This window comes from Panthera leo, chromosome D4, assembly GCF_018350215.1.
Source record: "Panthera leo isolate Ple1 chromosome D4, P.leo_Ple1_pat1.1, whole genome shotgun sequence".
Classification (NCBI taxonomy): Eukaryota; Metazoa; Chordata; class Mammalia; order Carnivora; family Felidae; genus Panthera; species Panthera leo.
This window is the reverse complement of record NC_056691.1, coordinates 45303194-45316548: the sequence shown is the minus strand read 5'-3', so window position 1 is coordinate 45316548 and position 13355 is coordinate 45303194. Positions and strand designations below refer to the sequence as shown.

At 41.4% G+C, this 13355-nt stretch overlaps 1 protein-coding gene across 4 annotated transcripts in view; it reads right to left on the bottom strand.

Annotated features, from left to right (window-relative positions):
* FOCAD (focadhesin) overlaps positions 1-13355 on the bottom strand; it is a 322952-nt gene that overhangs the window by 41029 nt on the left and 268568 nt on the right. For all 4 annotated transcript variants that reach the window (XM_042914239.1, XM_042914240.1, XM_042914241.1 and 1 more), the window contains 6 exons: positions 12170-12289; positions 10417-10539; positions 9872-9949; positions 9173-9244; positions 7521-7623; positions 5317-5397 (listed from right to left, as the gene is read on the bottom strand). In XM_042914239.1, the coding sequence (XP_042770173.1) occupies positions 5317-5397; positions 7521-7623; positions 9173-9244; positions 9872-9949; positions 10417-10539; positions 12170-12289 (577 nt within the window). The remainder of the gene's footprint in view (positions 1-5316; positions 5398-7520; positions 7624-9172; positions 9245-9871; positions 9950-10416; positions 10540-12169; positions 12290-13355) is intronic.

Here is a 13355-nt window from a genome sequence, read left to right as displayed (position 1 = left end):
GGGCAGAGAGACAGACACAGAATCCGACGCAGGCTCCAGGCTCCGAGCTGTCAGCACAGAGCCCGACGCGGGGCTCGAACTCACGAACCGTGAGATCATGACCTGAGCCGAAGTCGGATGCATAACTGGCTGAGCCACGCAGGTGCCCCTTTATTTTGTTTTCTAAGCACTGTTACATAAAGTGACTCATAAACTCATAATGTTTATCAAAACTCTATAAAGATTCAATTATTCTCTCCACTTTACAGAAGTAATTGAGGCTTAGGGACGTAAGCAGCTTGTCTGAAATTATACAGTAAAGTGGTGTGTGAGCCCTGGCAGCCTGACCCCCATGCCTTTAACCTCTGTTGTGATCTCCTGCTTTGCACATGCATCCAGGGCTGAGGTACCCAAACCTGGTATAACCCTTTTGAAGAACAAAGAAGCCAAGGAAAACCTTTATGCGGAAGAGCGACATAAAGATGTTCTCCATAATGGCAATTTTTTACATGACCAATAGATAAATGGCTAAAATAATTATGATCCATCAACTTGATTGAATCCTCTACAGTCATTTAAAAGTGATAATTATGGAGATATATGAAATGCAGGGAAATGTCAATAATAGAAGTTAAAAGATTCAAAGCATACGTACACTGGGAAGTATGCAAAAATTATGTGTGCATAAAAACAAATTAAAAAGTAAAATTCAAAAATGATAATAGTGGTTAGAAAGTCATGGGGCAATTGGTGACGTTTTTCCTTCCAAATATTTTTGATGGTGTTTACAATCAAAAATAGCAATCAAACACTCCCAAAACACATCCCAGGAACAAATGCAAGGATTCTTTTCACATCTTCTCGCAAGCTTCTTTCTGGAGGAGATAGGTGGTGATTTTGTCCATTTACATGAGAAGTCAGTAAATTTTTAAAAAATTAGAAGGCAACAAAATAATATACATGTTATGATTCAATATCACATAACGCACACACATCCAGATGGACGTAAGGTAGAATATCTATTGTGGCTATCTCTAGGTGGTGAGATTATAGGAGATTCTTTTTTCTTCCTTATACCATTTTTGAACTTAGTGTTATATACAAGTATTCATTTTTAATAATACTTGTTAAAAGATCTGTACAGGTAAACTATCACTAAACTAAAATGCTTTAACACAATCTCGGTAATCAACTCCGTAATTTCATCAGAAAAATAGGACAGCTTTCCCATATTGTTTATTCTACACCCAGAGTTTACTAATCCTGCTTTTGACTAGACTCATCATATAATTACATCTTCTGCTGGTTCAAAATTATATATCTGATGGTTATATATCTTCTGCTGGTTCAAAATGATCAACTGAGAATATGTCTATCTACAGTTCATTTAAGAACCCCATACTTATGCACATAGATCACTGACCAATGAATTCCTATCAAGAAGGAAATGCCAGGGGCGCCTGGGTGGCTCAGCTGGTTAAGTGTCTGACTTCAGCTCAGGTCATGATCTCACAGTTTGTGAGTTCGAGCCCCCCCCACTGGGCTCTCTTCTGGCAGCTCAGAGCCTGGAACCTGCTTCGAATCCTATGTCTGTCTGTCTGTCTGTCTGTCTCTCTCTCTCTCTCTCCTCTCTCTCTGCTCCTCCCCTGCTCACACTCTGTCTCTCTCTCTCAAAAATAACTAAACCTTTAAAAAAAAATTTAAAAAAAAGGAAATGCCATTCATCTTGACTTTATTAAAAGGATTTAAATAACTTTCTGCAAATAATACTTCTTACTGTGAACTTTAAAGCCTAACAGAAAAATACAAGCTTAGAAAGCCAGTCGAATTCCCCAGGAAGAGAATGATAAGAAAAATAATCCTAAATTATTAGGTAGAAATATGTGGTGTTAGCAGCAAAAATGAATCATTACTTTTCTTAAGTACTTCTAATACATTTTAAGTGTTTTATAAAAGAAACAGATACAATCTTGGTGAAATCTGAACATGGCTAGGAGACTGAGAAAAAGCAAAGATCAGAAGTCAGGAAAAAAAATGAATAGAAAAGTAGCAAAAATCAGAGTCAAAATTTAGAGTCCCTTAAGGGGAAAAAAATAATTCCATGATAGGATGAATTAGATTGTGAGTAAATTTTAAACCTAGCATAGTTAAGAAATGTCCGTAGGAATAAATAATACATCATAATGATCATGACATCTGCTACGAGGGTGTCAGGGCTATTAGGGAAGAGAGGAGAATGTTACAGGGCAGAAAAAAACAAAAACAAAAACAAAAACAGTTACATTCGAAACTATTAACTGAAGCTCTGAAAAACTAGAAGCACTTTGTAGTTTTGGTTTTCAAATTTAGGCCTGTATGAAGGAATGGATGTTATCAACATCTCGTGTGTACTATCATGCGGATATTAAAGTGAGGATCCAAGGTGAGAAAAGCCCTGAGCATTAGAAAACAGATTAATAGGGGCACCTGTGTGGCTCAGTCGGTTAAACAACTGACTTCGGCTCAGGTCACGATCTCACAGTTCATGGGTTTGAGCCCCGCGTCAGGCTCTGTACTGACAGCTCAGAGCCTGGAGCCTGCTTCGGATTCTGTGTTTCCCTCTCTCTCTGCCCCTCCCTCGCTCACATTCTGTCTCTCTCAAGAATAAGTAAACATTAAAAAAAAAGAGAGAAAAGCCTTCAAAAAAAAAAAAAAAAAGAATGAAAACAGATGAATATATTCATTATCTCAAATTTGATTGGCTAGAATTGATGGTCCCCAATCTCATCCTGGCATAAGTGTGGATCAGGGATAACTCATCCCATTTTTCTTCCTCTCAGGAGTTATTAAATAGCATACAGAGACAACGAAGCCAGGCCATCCCTAAAGTCTCCTCTCTCCGGCCTGTGCCACGCATGATTTTTATTCTCTAAAGCCATTTCTTCCTCAAAAGAGCTCACCAAAGTCGTCATCCTTCCTATCAGCAGCCCCACTGGGCTCTAGTGAGTGACATCCAGACATTTAAACTCAAAAGCTGCTTCAGAAGGGAGTTATTAAAATTCAAATGAGCTGGGCATATTGAAGAAGAAAACACTCGTTTGCATGCACACCTCCGCATTTGGCCACCCCATTTAGACCCATAGAGCAGGGTCTGGTTTTGTTTTTGTAAATGGGCTTCGGAGGCGGAGGTCAGCCTCCCACGGCCCCCACTCCTCTGGGGTCATCGTTAGTAATGTGTAAGGCTGAATAGATTTTCCTCTGAATCTAGTCAGCAAACCGGACAAGAAGGCAGCCCTCTCCCACAACCTGAAAATGCCCAAAATCTGATTGGTAGCATGGCATTTTTAATACTTCATTTATCTGTCTGAAAATAGCTTTCAGCAAGATTGCAAATCACGTCACTGATGCCAGTTCCACCTGATTTTTCAATTTTAGAGCAGAATATTTCCTGTTGTGCCTTGACTGTGTAACACAGAAATGTTATGTTTGACCAAGAATTTCCCACAGGATTCAGAGAAAATTCACGTCTGCTAAGAAATATGGATCTGGGGAGTCAACATGACATTTTATTCACTAGAAAAGGAGTATCTGTCATTTTATCTTACGAATTTTTATTTTATTTCTCATGGAAATACCTCACATCATCATCATTTAAAATTTTTATAAGATACCAGGGAGCAAACTAAGAAAAATGAGCCAAAATATGTATTCCAAAAGTTATTCTAGCCATGGAAATTTAGACGCTCCTTTAGTAAGAATTCAATTTCTTACTAAGGAAGACATCTCTATTATGAGATCTAATATAAAGAGACTTAGTTTATGACAATATAAACAGTGAACTCTACATTACGTGTAATATATTACATGACTATATCCAAATATATTACGTACAACAATGACATAACTATTTATCTATTTTTCATAAGGGTATATAAAAGCAGTTAGACTAACTCATGACCCTAAAATAATAGTACAATCTCTTGAACTCGAGGAAGCAAAGGAATTTATCTCTGAACTATGAAGCCAGTTGAAATCTGGCAACTCCTGGGATTACTGTACCTGGTGGGAAATCAGATGACATGACCTTTAATGTCCTTTCCAACAGTAAGATTTTACTCTTCCCTGACCTTCATTAGTCAAACTTGCTTCCTCCAGATTTCTTCATTTGAATTTAAAAACTTTATTTTCCCCTAAAATTGGAACGGTTTTGCCCAGAATGACCTAACCAGGCCAGGGAAAAGAGAAAGTAGCAAATAGCATCAATGAAAGAATATTACATCAATGAAACGGTTTCCTAAGCCAAGATATTTTCTAGTGAGATACATTTTCTCTCACAGCATTGAAGAGTATGTGTATCAGTAAGGGGCATTTATTTTTAAGACTTATATGGCATTATTCTGACTCCAGTCAAAAACAGAAGGCACTTGGAGCGCCTCAGTGGGTTAGGTGTCTGACTCTTGATTACGGCTCAGGTCATGTTCTCATGGTTCGTGAGATCAAACCCCACGATGGGCTCTGTGCTGACAGAGTGTAGCTTGTTTGGGATTCCCTCTCTCTCTCTGTCCCTCCCCTACTCATTCTCTCTCAAAATAAATGAAATAAACATTTTAAAAAAAGGCACTCAATCTCTGTCTTCAGGTTGCTTGTGCTCTAATGTGGGTGGCAGCAATAAAGGATCACGAAGGGACAAGGCACCTGGGTGGTTCAGCCGGTTAAACATCCGACTCTTGATTTGGGCTCAGGTCTTTGCGGGATCCAGCCCCACACTGGGTTCCACGCTGATGGCACAGAGCCTGCTTGGGATTCTCTCTCCCCCCCCACTCTGTCCCTCCCCCACGCACATGCACGCTCCTTCTCTCAAAATAAATACACATTAAAAAAAAAAAATCACAAAAGAACAACTGTTTGCAGAGAAAAAGAACACACGCTAAAATTAGGAACTAGAGCCAGTGATCCCAACAACAAAGACTGATCATTCAAGGTTCAGGGAGAAGGCGTATTTCCTAGTCAGGTCCCAGGTGTGTTTCCTCTTTTATGGTCACACCCATTCGAAATTGACAAGAAAAGAAATGTACATTCATATTTTTGAAAAAGCCAAATGAAAGTTTAAGGTCTTCACAGATTCCCTGCTCACCGCCCCCCCCACAACCCCTAAGGTCAAATACGATTACACAGAGTATATGTTTACATACCACCTTAGCGTAGTTGGTCTCCTGGTCATTTCTGTTGCAAAGATGGTCTCGCAGAGGAAAATAGCCACTCCTTCAGATTTGTTATTAATTCTACAGAAGCAGGCTCAGGGCACACAAACCCACTGCGTAGAAAGAGTGATAAAATTCGAGAAACATGCTCACTTGCCTTTTTTTCCTCCTGTAATGAAGAAGCCAATGGCTGCTCTAATAAAACTGCTCTCGGGCAAATAGCTATAGTCGGTAGGAACTGTAGAGACAGAAAATGATCAAATTAACCAGTGAACTCGGTGGGACTAATGAAGGAAAGATAATGATCTCATGCTGCCATATCAACCTAGAGATAAAGCGGAGATGTTTATGCCATTAATCTCAGCACAATACTCTGTGGTTGCAACTAATTCTATTAGATTAAGTGACTGGCCTTGAAGTAATCACTTAGGCTATGCAAGCAATCTAAAATGGGTGGTAAACCTAATAGAGACTGAAAAATCACAGGGGATGAAAACTTTACTGATGCGGTTAAAAAAAAAAAAATCCTTTCCAGGGGCGCCTGGGTGGCTCAGTCAGTTGAGCGTCCACCTTCAGCTCAGGTCATGATCTCACGGTTCATGAGCTCGAGCCCCGTGCTGGGCTCGATGCTGTCAGCACAGAGCCCATTTCAGATCCTCTGTCTCCCTCTCTCGCTGCCCCTCCTGCACTTCCACTCTCTCTCAAAAATGAAGAAACATTAAAAAATATATATATTTTCCACATGTTCACATCAATGAGCCCCGTCCAGTTAGCCTCAGCGTCAGCAAGGAGTCTGCTGGGCTTCGAGGCTGAGACTGCCATGCTAGGAGCAACTTCAGGACATTCAGAATCAGATATATGAACCATGGAAATACAACAATCAGTAATAACAGCGGCCCGTCTCTTACTTCATAAAGCAGGGACCTCTAAGTGACCAACACGTGCGAATAACCAGATGTGGCTGCTGACCTGGAACAGTGAAGCAGTGACTTTTATGCTGGTTGTGTCTGGGGAGTTTCCTAGATTCTTTTCCTCCCCATCCCCCATAATTGTTTCATGAGATGGTTTTCACCACAACAAATGGCTCGACTGGAAAATTCCAACAGGAACATGCCGCTGTACTTTTCCAGACACACAGTCATTTCATTTCAAAGAACCCGGGTAGAAGATGATTCACTGCCACCTGACTTGAGTATATGTGGGCCAGAGCACGTAACCCATAACGTAACAATTAAAAGTCTATGTAAAAAAGCAAAAGCCTGACGGAAACTTGCTATTTTACCAGGGCATTATGAGAACACTGCCCTTCAAAACCAGCATTACCTAAGGTTTCCGCTATGACTAAGTTTTTTTTTTTTTCTTTTTTTCCCCATTTAACGTGACAGCTTCCGGCTGTCTCGAGTTCATTATATTGGGAGCGCTGCAGAACCGTGTCCTATTTCTATAGCTAAGGAGTGATTGAAAGTGAGGGAAGCAGTAATTACAGTGCTACATGTTCATGGTGATGCTGTCCGCAGACTACCTGTCAGGGCATACGCGAAACTAGGTTTTAATGAGAAATCTTTGGTAGCTAAACCTCTCTGGCCTGGGTCCAAGAGAGCCAGGGGGTCAAAATTCTATAAAGAGCAAAGAGCAGATTTAGGTCCCCGTGTAGTGCAGTGATGCCTTCCTCGGAAAACCTCCAAGTGCAAACATACATTAGGCAGGTGAGAACTGCAAATATTTTTTTACTGCTTTTCTCCAAAATATGGAAATAGAAAAGGAAAAAAAACTCTTGTTATGTTAAGAGCTAGGATTTCAATTTCAAGGCCAAGTACATACACACCTTTGAATGTACTTACCCCACTATTTTCTTAAAAACAGGGGCCAGAAGAAATGCAGTCATATATGAAGAGGCTTTCAGTGAAACTGGAGTATTATGCAAAGTGTGACTCCATAAAGTAAAAACAAAAAGAACTCTCTTCCAAGCCTCAAGGACCTGGTGCCTACTCCCTAGATTTGTCACCACGCTAACGCCACTTGGAAGTCACGTTATCTTTCTAAGCCTCAGCTTGCTTTGTGAAATACGGGGTTAGGCTGAATGTCTAATCTCCTCTCTGAGGGAGGCAGAGAGGAAGAAGGACGAAAGCCTGGGCTGGGGAAGCCAAGCGATGGCAGGTCAGCTGCGTCTGCAACTTACGGCCACGTGATCCTGAGCAAGCCAGGAAGCCTCTCCACAGAGCATTCTCTCCTGATGTAAAATAGGGATGGTAACACCCACCACTTACGGTGGCTGCAAAGATTAATGCTCTTAACAAAGGACATGGCCTCCAGTCAGCAATCCCTCCTTCCAGCTCCAGTGTTCTAAGAGTCCAGCCTTACCGGAGGTCCTACTTTGACTCGAGGACAGAGTAGACAGATGGAGATGGCCCAGAAGCCAGAGCGCATTTGACTGAAGACCAATCACTCCAGACACGCTGATGACCTATGGATGGAAACGAGACAGTGCAATGATCGGGCAAGATCCAAACTCCACTTAATAAAAGGTCACTCATAGAAAGTCGTTTATCTTTAACGAGGTGGTAGCTTGTCTGGTAATGACAAGCTCTATGACAAGTTGTAAGGTCACATGCGTGTCTTCTAAACCCTGGACATACAGCTGATCAACAACTATTGCTGAATTAACGAATCAATCAGTCAAACATGATAGGAGGTAGCACTGGTGGTCTCAGGTTTCACCGAGTCAGCTGGTCTCAAAGGAATATTTTTAAAAAGGAAAAAAAGTCCCGAGAGTGGGGAAAAAAAAAAAAAAGGTGTTAGTTATTTAAGAATAAAATACCTTTAAGGATGGAAGGAGATGTTATTTTGTCCTCTAAGTAATGTTCTATTACTGCTTTATCACTCATCATAAGGATTTTGTTCAGTAAGAGTTTTCATTTATCGGTTTTTCTCCCAAGTGGAGCAACTTAAGTTTCAGCATAATTCTTTTCTTGAGAATTGTGTTCATACATTCACGAGAGAGTTTCTTCTGTTTAGAGATTTATGTTTGCTTTAAAAATTTTTTTTTGAATGTTTGTTTATTTTTGGAGGAGAGAGAGACAAGAGCGTGAGTGGGGAGGGGCAGAGAGAGAGGGAGACACAGAATCCGAAGCAGGCTCCAGGCTCCAAGCTGTCAGCACGGGGACCGACGCGGGGCTCGAACTCACGAACCGTGAGATCATGACCTGCGCCAAAGTCGGACGCTCAATCGACCAAGCCATCCAGGCTCCCCAGATTTATGTTTGCTTTTAAAAGCACGAATCACTAAAACTTGTTTATGTGGTAGGTGTGATAATCAGCTGTATTTTACAATAATGAGAAAAAAGTATGCTAAATGCAAAGACTACTTGAAAAGGCCATCTACAAAGTTCTATATGTACTAAGAATGCCAATTATGCAAAGGAACTAAGAATTCTTGAAAAGATTTATGACCAATTTTACAAACACTTGCTTCGAGTTGTGAGGACCATCAGTGATATTTTTTTCAGCTTCTTTCATTCTGTACTTTCACATTCGAGGCAATGAAATTAGTACATTTTTAAAAGTAAAAATCTTAAAATATAAAATCATTTCTCAGCCGATGAACAGACTCGTTCTCTAGCCAAGAGTGCTGACAATGATTTACCCAAATAGTTTTATCAGTTACATGTGAACTAGTGCCTCTTGACCATTCTACTTCGACACGGGCCCTTCCTTTGGTCACCCTCCATTTTACTTTGTCCTTAGGACCTAACACTCCTTGCAGGGTCAGGTTTTAAGTTTTAAAGGCAACCAATGCCAACTCAAGTTAGCTCAAACACGACCGCTTTTTCTCCAGAGGCAGTGGGTGTTTGTTGGCAAATGCAGGGGCATAAGCCACTCTCAACGCTGCTTGGACTCCATGTGAATGACCAGCGATCTCCCCATGTTTCAAGCAAAAGTCTGTATCATCAGAGAAAGGCAATAAAAGGGAGTATCCATTTTCCCATCCACGGATTTTAAATCCCTCTTCTCACCTGAGTTACAGTTTTAATGACTTCATTAAGTCTGGCTTGAAAATGAGAGGTCTGGATGGCTTCTGCCTTCAGCTGAAAGAAAAAGAAATACCCACGCCAACATTCCCCAAAAAGTAAACGATGGTATTCACAGTGTATGAGCTATCATCTTCTAAGCTATGCTATAATTTGCCATTGCGTCTTTACATCTCAAAAACAAAAGCTATGGGCTCCTTGAGGGGAGGGCCCAAGCTGTATTCATCATCGATTTCCTGGAACCGGTTCCGTAGCACTCACTTAACACACCTTCACTGTACGAACACGGGTGCTCCTTAGAATTACTTGTTAACTGAAACATACATGTGTCCACTGTGGACGTAATATACTAGATAGAAACTTAAATATGACAGATACAAAACGTAGTTTCTTACGGATGACTTAAATTTCTTACGATCTGGTCACTTTTCTCGAGCAGGGAACTTTGTGGAAAGTACATAAGCTAAGTTTAATTCCTATACACCGGATACAAAAAGGGAACAAATATCTAACAACAAATTCTTAACCCAGAGCGATTTTCTATACATCAAGGCACTGAAAAGCCCAGTACAACCATTACTGTGACCATGTATTCGGTCCTTAGCATACTGAGATACTGGGCATGCTCCTCTTGCCGTGGCTATGTACACATTCAGATTCCTCCCCTTCTTTTGTTGTTTTTACCTGCATTACATCCCCTTCAGAGCCCACCAAGGCCACCATGCCATGAAGAGCTGCAAGGCAGAGCATTGTCGGAGTGCCCTGGAAACAAAGCATCGGATATGTCAAGAGGCAAACGGTCCTTGGGTTTGAATTCTAAAAAAACCTATTCTATCACAGAGAAATACGGGTCAAAATGGTACTAAATTTCTAGGGTCAACATAACCCGTATCCCTAAACCAAAAACAGCAGCAGGCTTGAATAAAGTAATAGGTTGAAGTTATTAGATCATAGGCAGCTTCTTGTTGGTTTTTATTTTTCAAAACCCCAATGCGCCTTTAAAATGAAAACACTGAGAAAGTAGCCTCTTAAAAAAAAAAAAGCTGTCATAGTTGACAGGATAGATCATTTATAAGGGATTAAAAGTTCCTGCATCTCTTTTGTTTGAAATTGCCTATTCTTTTACTGTTCGGCTGTGTACCTCAGCAGCACCTGTAAGTGGCCTAATAAAATAGCTCTTTTCTTCCTTTATAAAAATATAAAATAACATGCAGGACGTGACCTCCTACCTCTGTCAGAACAATTCTGATCCAGGCGGGGAGCAGCCGGTGGCCCAAGTCCTCCGCTTTTCCGTGTCCACACACAGACAATCCGTGAACCAGGTTTCCTAACGCTAGGGCAAAACCTGACGTCTGCATAAGCAAGGGAAAGACAAAGGGTAAGGAAACAGAAGAAGAATGGAACGGATCAGGAACTCGATAGACAGCAACCAAGCACTTCTAGGGGCTCCCTTTCCTACTGACACCTTCTCCTGCCATCTGAAAATCAGAGATTTGCAGATTTTTTTTAAAATCAAGACTTCTGGTTTGCAACAGAAACTGCAGTCTCACTAGGGAATTCAGCTGCAGTGAATGGTTTCTTTTAAGAAAGTAAGACCGGACTGTTACAAGACTTGACTCAAATGATCCAAATTTTCAGAAGGAATTAGGGTGAAAATACCAAGGTAGATCATGTAAGCCAAGTCAACTCCCAAACAAGAGGAGAGAAAGTCCCGAAACGAGTACAGCATATGCAAACCTCCACGTTTTGGCGTTGCAAGACCTATTCTGAATTTAAGTGTGCACTCTTATGACCGTAAAACAGTAACAACGCAATATTAGCTAATAACCAGCAAATCCTGCAATAATTCACGATGGCCAAAATCGAGACCATGGGAAACCTATAAAAATCCAAATGGGGAAGGAGCATTTTTTTTTCAATTTAACTGTCGTAAAATATACATAACATAAAATTTACCGTCTTAACCACTTTTCGGTGTAAGTTCAGTGGCATTAAACATATTCACACTGTTGTGCCACCGTCACCACCATCCATTGCTAGAACTTGTTCATCCTGCAAACTCCAACGTTATATCCCTTAAATAAGAACATCCTATTCTCCCTCTCCAAGCCCCTGGCGACTACCTTTCTTCTTTCTGTCTCAGTGCTTTTGATTACTTGAAGTATCTCGTGTAAGTAGAATCATACAGTATTTTTCTTTTTGTGATTGGCCTGTTTCACTTAGCATAATGTCCTCAAGATTCACCCACACCGTGGCATGTGTTTGAACCTCCTTCCTCTTGAAGGCTGAATAATATTTCAGAGGGAACATTTTAAGGGTATTTAATTTAATTGGCAGGTTTGTTTGTTTGTTTTATTTTTTTTAATGTTTGTTTTTGAGACAGAGAGCAGAGAGCAAGTGGGGGAGGGGCAGAGAGAGAGAGGGAGACAGAGGATCCAAAACAGGCTCTAGGCTCTGATCTGTCAGCACAGAGTCCAACACGTGGCTTGAGCCCACGGACTGTGAGATCATGACCTAAGCCGAGGTTGGAAGCTCAACTGACTGAGGTACCCAGATGCCCCTTTAATTTGCAGGTATTTAAACTGTCACATGCGTATCCGGTCATGAACAGGGGTTCTCTGCTTTGAATTTGCTGAGGTTTCATGTTATCAGAGTCCTCTATGTGTTTATATCTTTACAAATTGTTATCGCTAGCCTTACCTTCCCCTAGCTACATGTTTTAAGATTTTATAAATATAGAACAATACATGGGGAGAGAGAAAAGTCTTTCATACCCAAAGAACATAGAACATAAGGAGAGGAAAAAAAGACACTTCTGACTGTTGGCTAGAGCAGTGACAAGAGAGAAGAGTTAGAAGTTCTTTAGTTCTGGGCACAAAAGAAAAAAAGCCCCACTACAGTCCAATTCTGAGTTAGCCAAAATTAGGACTCAGCAGCAACAGGAGACCCCAAGAGAGTTGTAATCACGGCACGCATTCCAACCTGTTGGTTGTTTTCTACCAACAGCTGAAGCTTGTTCATGATATCTTCAGCCTCGGTAGCCTCAATGATTCCGGCACTGAATGCTGATGTGCATACACAGCTGAGGGTATAGGCAAGGACCTAGACGAAAAGACAGCGGAAAATGTTTCTTCATGAGTGCAAACAAAAGAACACAATTTGGCTGACACCGATGTTTTGCCAAACTTCTCCCCGGGATAAGGAATGGATTCAAGGACACCAACCATAGACCGGGCACCGTTCCGCAGCCCAATTCACGTGTCCCAACAACGTTAGGAGGTGGGTGTCACGATTCCTGCTTTACAGGTACGGACTTTGAGGCTCAACTACATACAGCTTGCAACTGACAGAGGCGAGATTCATACCTAGGTCTTTGGACTCAAAATCAAAAAGTTCCATCATGATCTCATGGGAGGACACAGCATGAATCAACAGCAGAGGCAGATTTTTATCCCTAGTGAATGCCATCTTCTAATAGCCATGTGCTCTGATCCAAGGCCAAGCAGGAGAGGAAATTCAAAGAAGTTAAAACCCTGCTGCATTGGGGCGCCTGGGTGGCTCAGTCGGTTAAGCATCTGACTTCGGCTCAGGTCACGATCTCGCGCTCTGTGAGTTCCAGCCCCGTGTTGGGCTCTGTGCTGACAGCTCAGAGCCTGGAGCCCGCTTCAGATTCTGTGTCTCCCTCTCTCTCTGGCCCTCCCCCGTTCATGCTCTCTCTCTGTCTCAAAACTAAATAAACGTTAAAAAAAAAAAAATTAAAAAAAAAAAAAAAAACAACCCTGCTGCATTAAGACTGTCTTTTAGGAGGAGTGGGGCATAATGGACCAGGCACATGGTTTTTAGGGTCACATAAATTGTGTAAAATAGAGGTAATACTACTTCCCACAGAGCACCGGGGTGCTAATTTAATAAATCAATGAATAGATAAGTAAACGAATATATGAATTAATTATAAGTGAAAAAGCATGCTGGGAGTCGAGAGCACGCACACTGAGGTGTAGGTCCCCAGTCGACCATTTCCGGGCTAAGTAACTTGGGGCGGGTCACTCGATCTATGTGAGCCTCAAGTTTTGCACATCACGGTTCATCATCCCCTCCCTGCTGCCTCCCACTTTCCTCTTGAAGCCCTCCTTTACAAAGATGCTGTTAAGGCCCGGTGGAAAGGTTC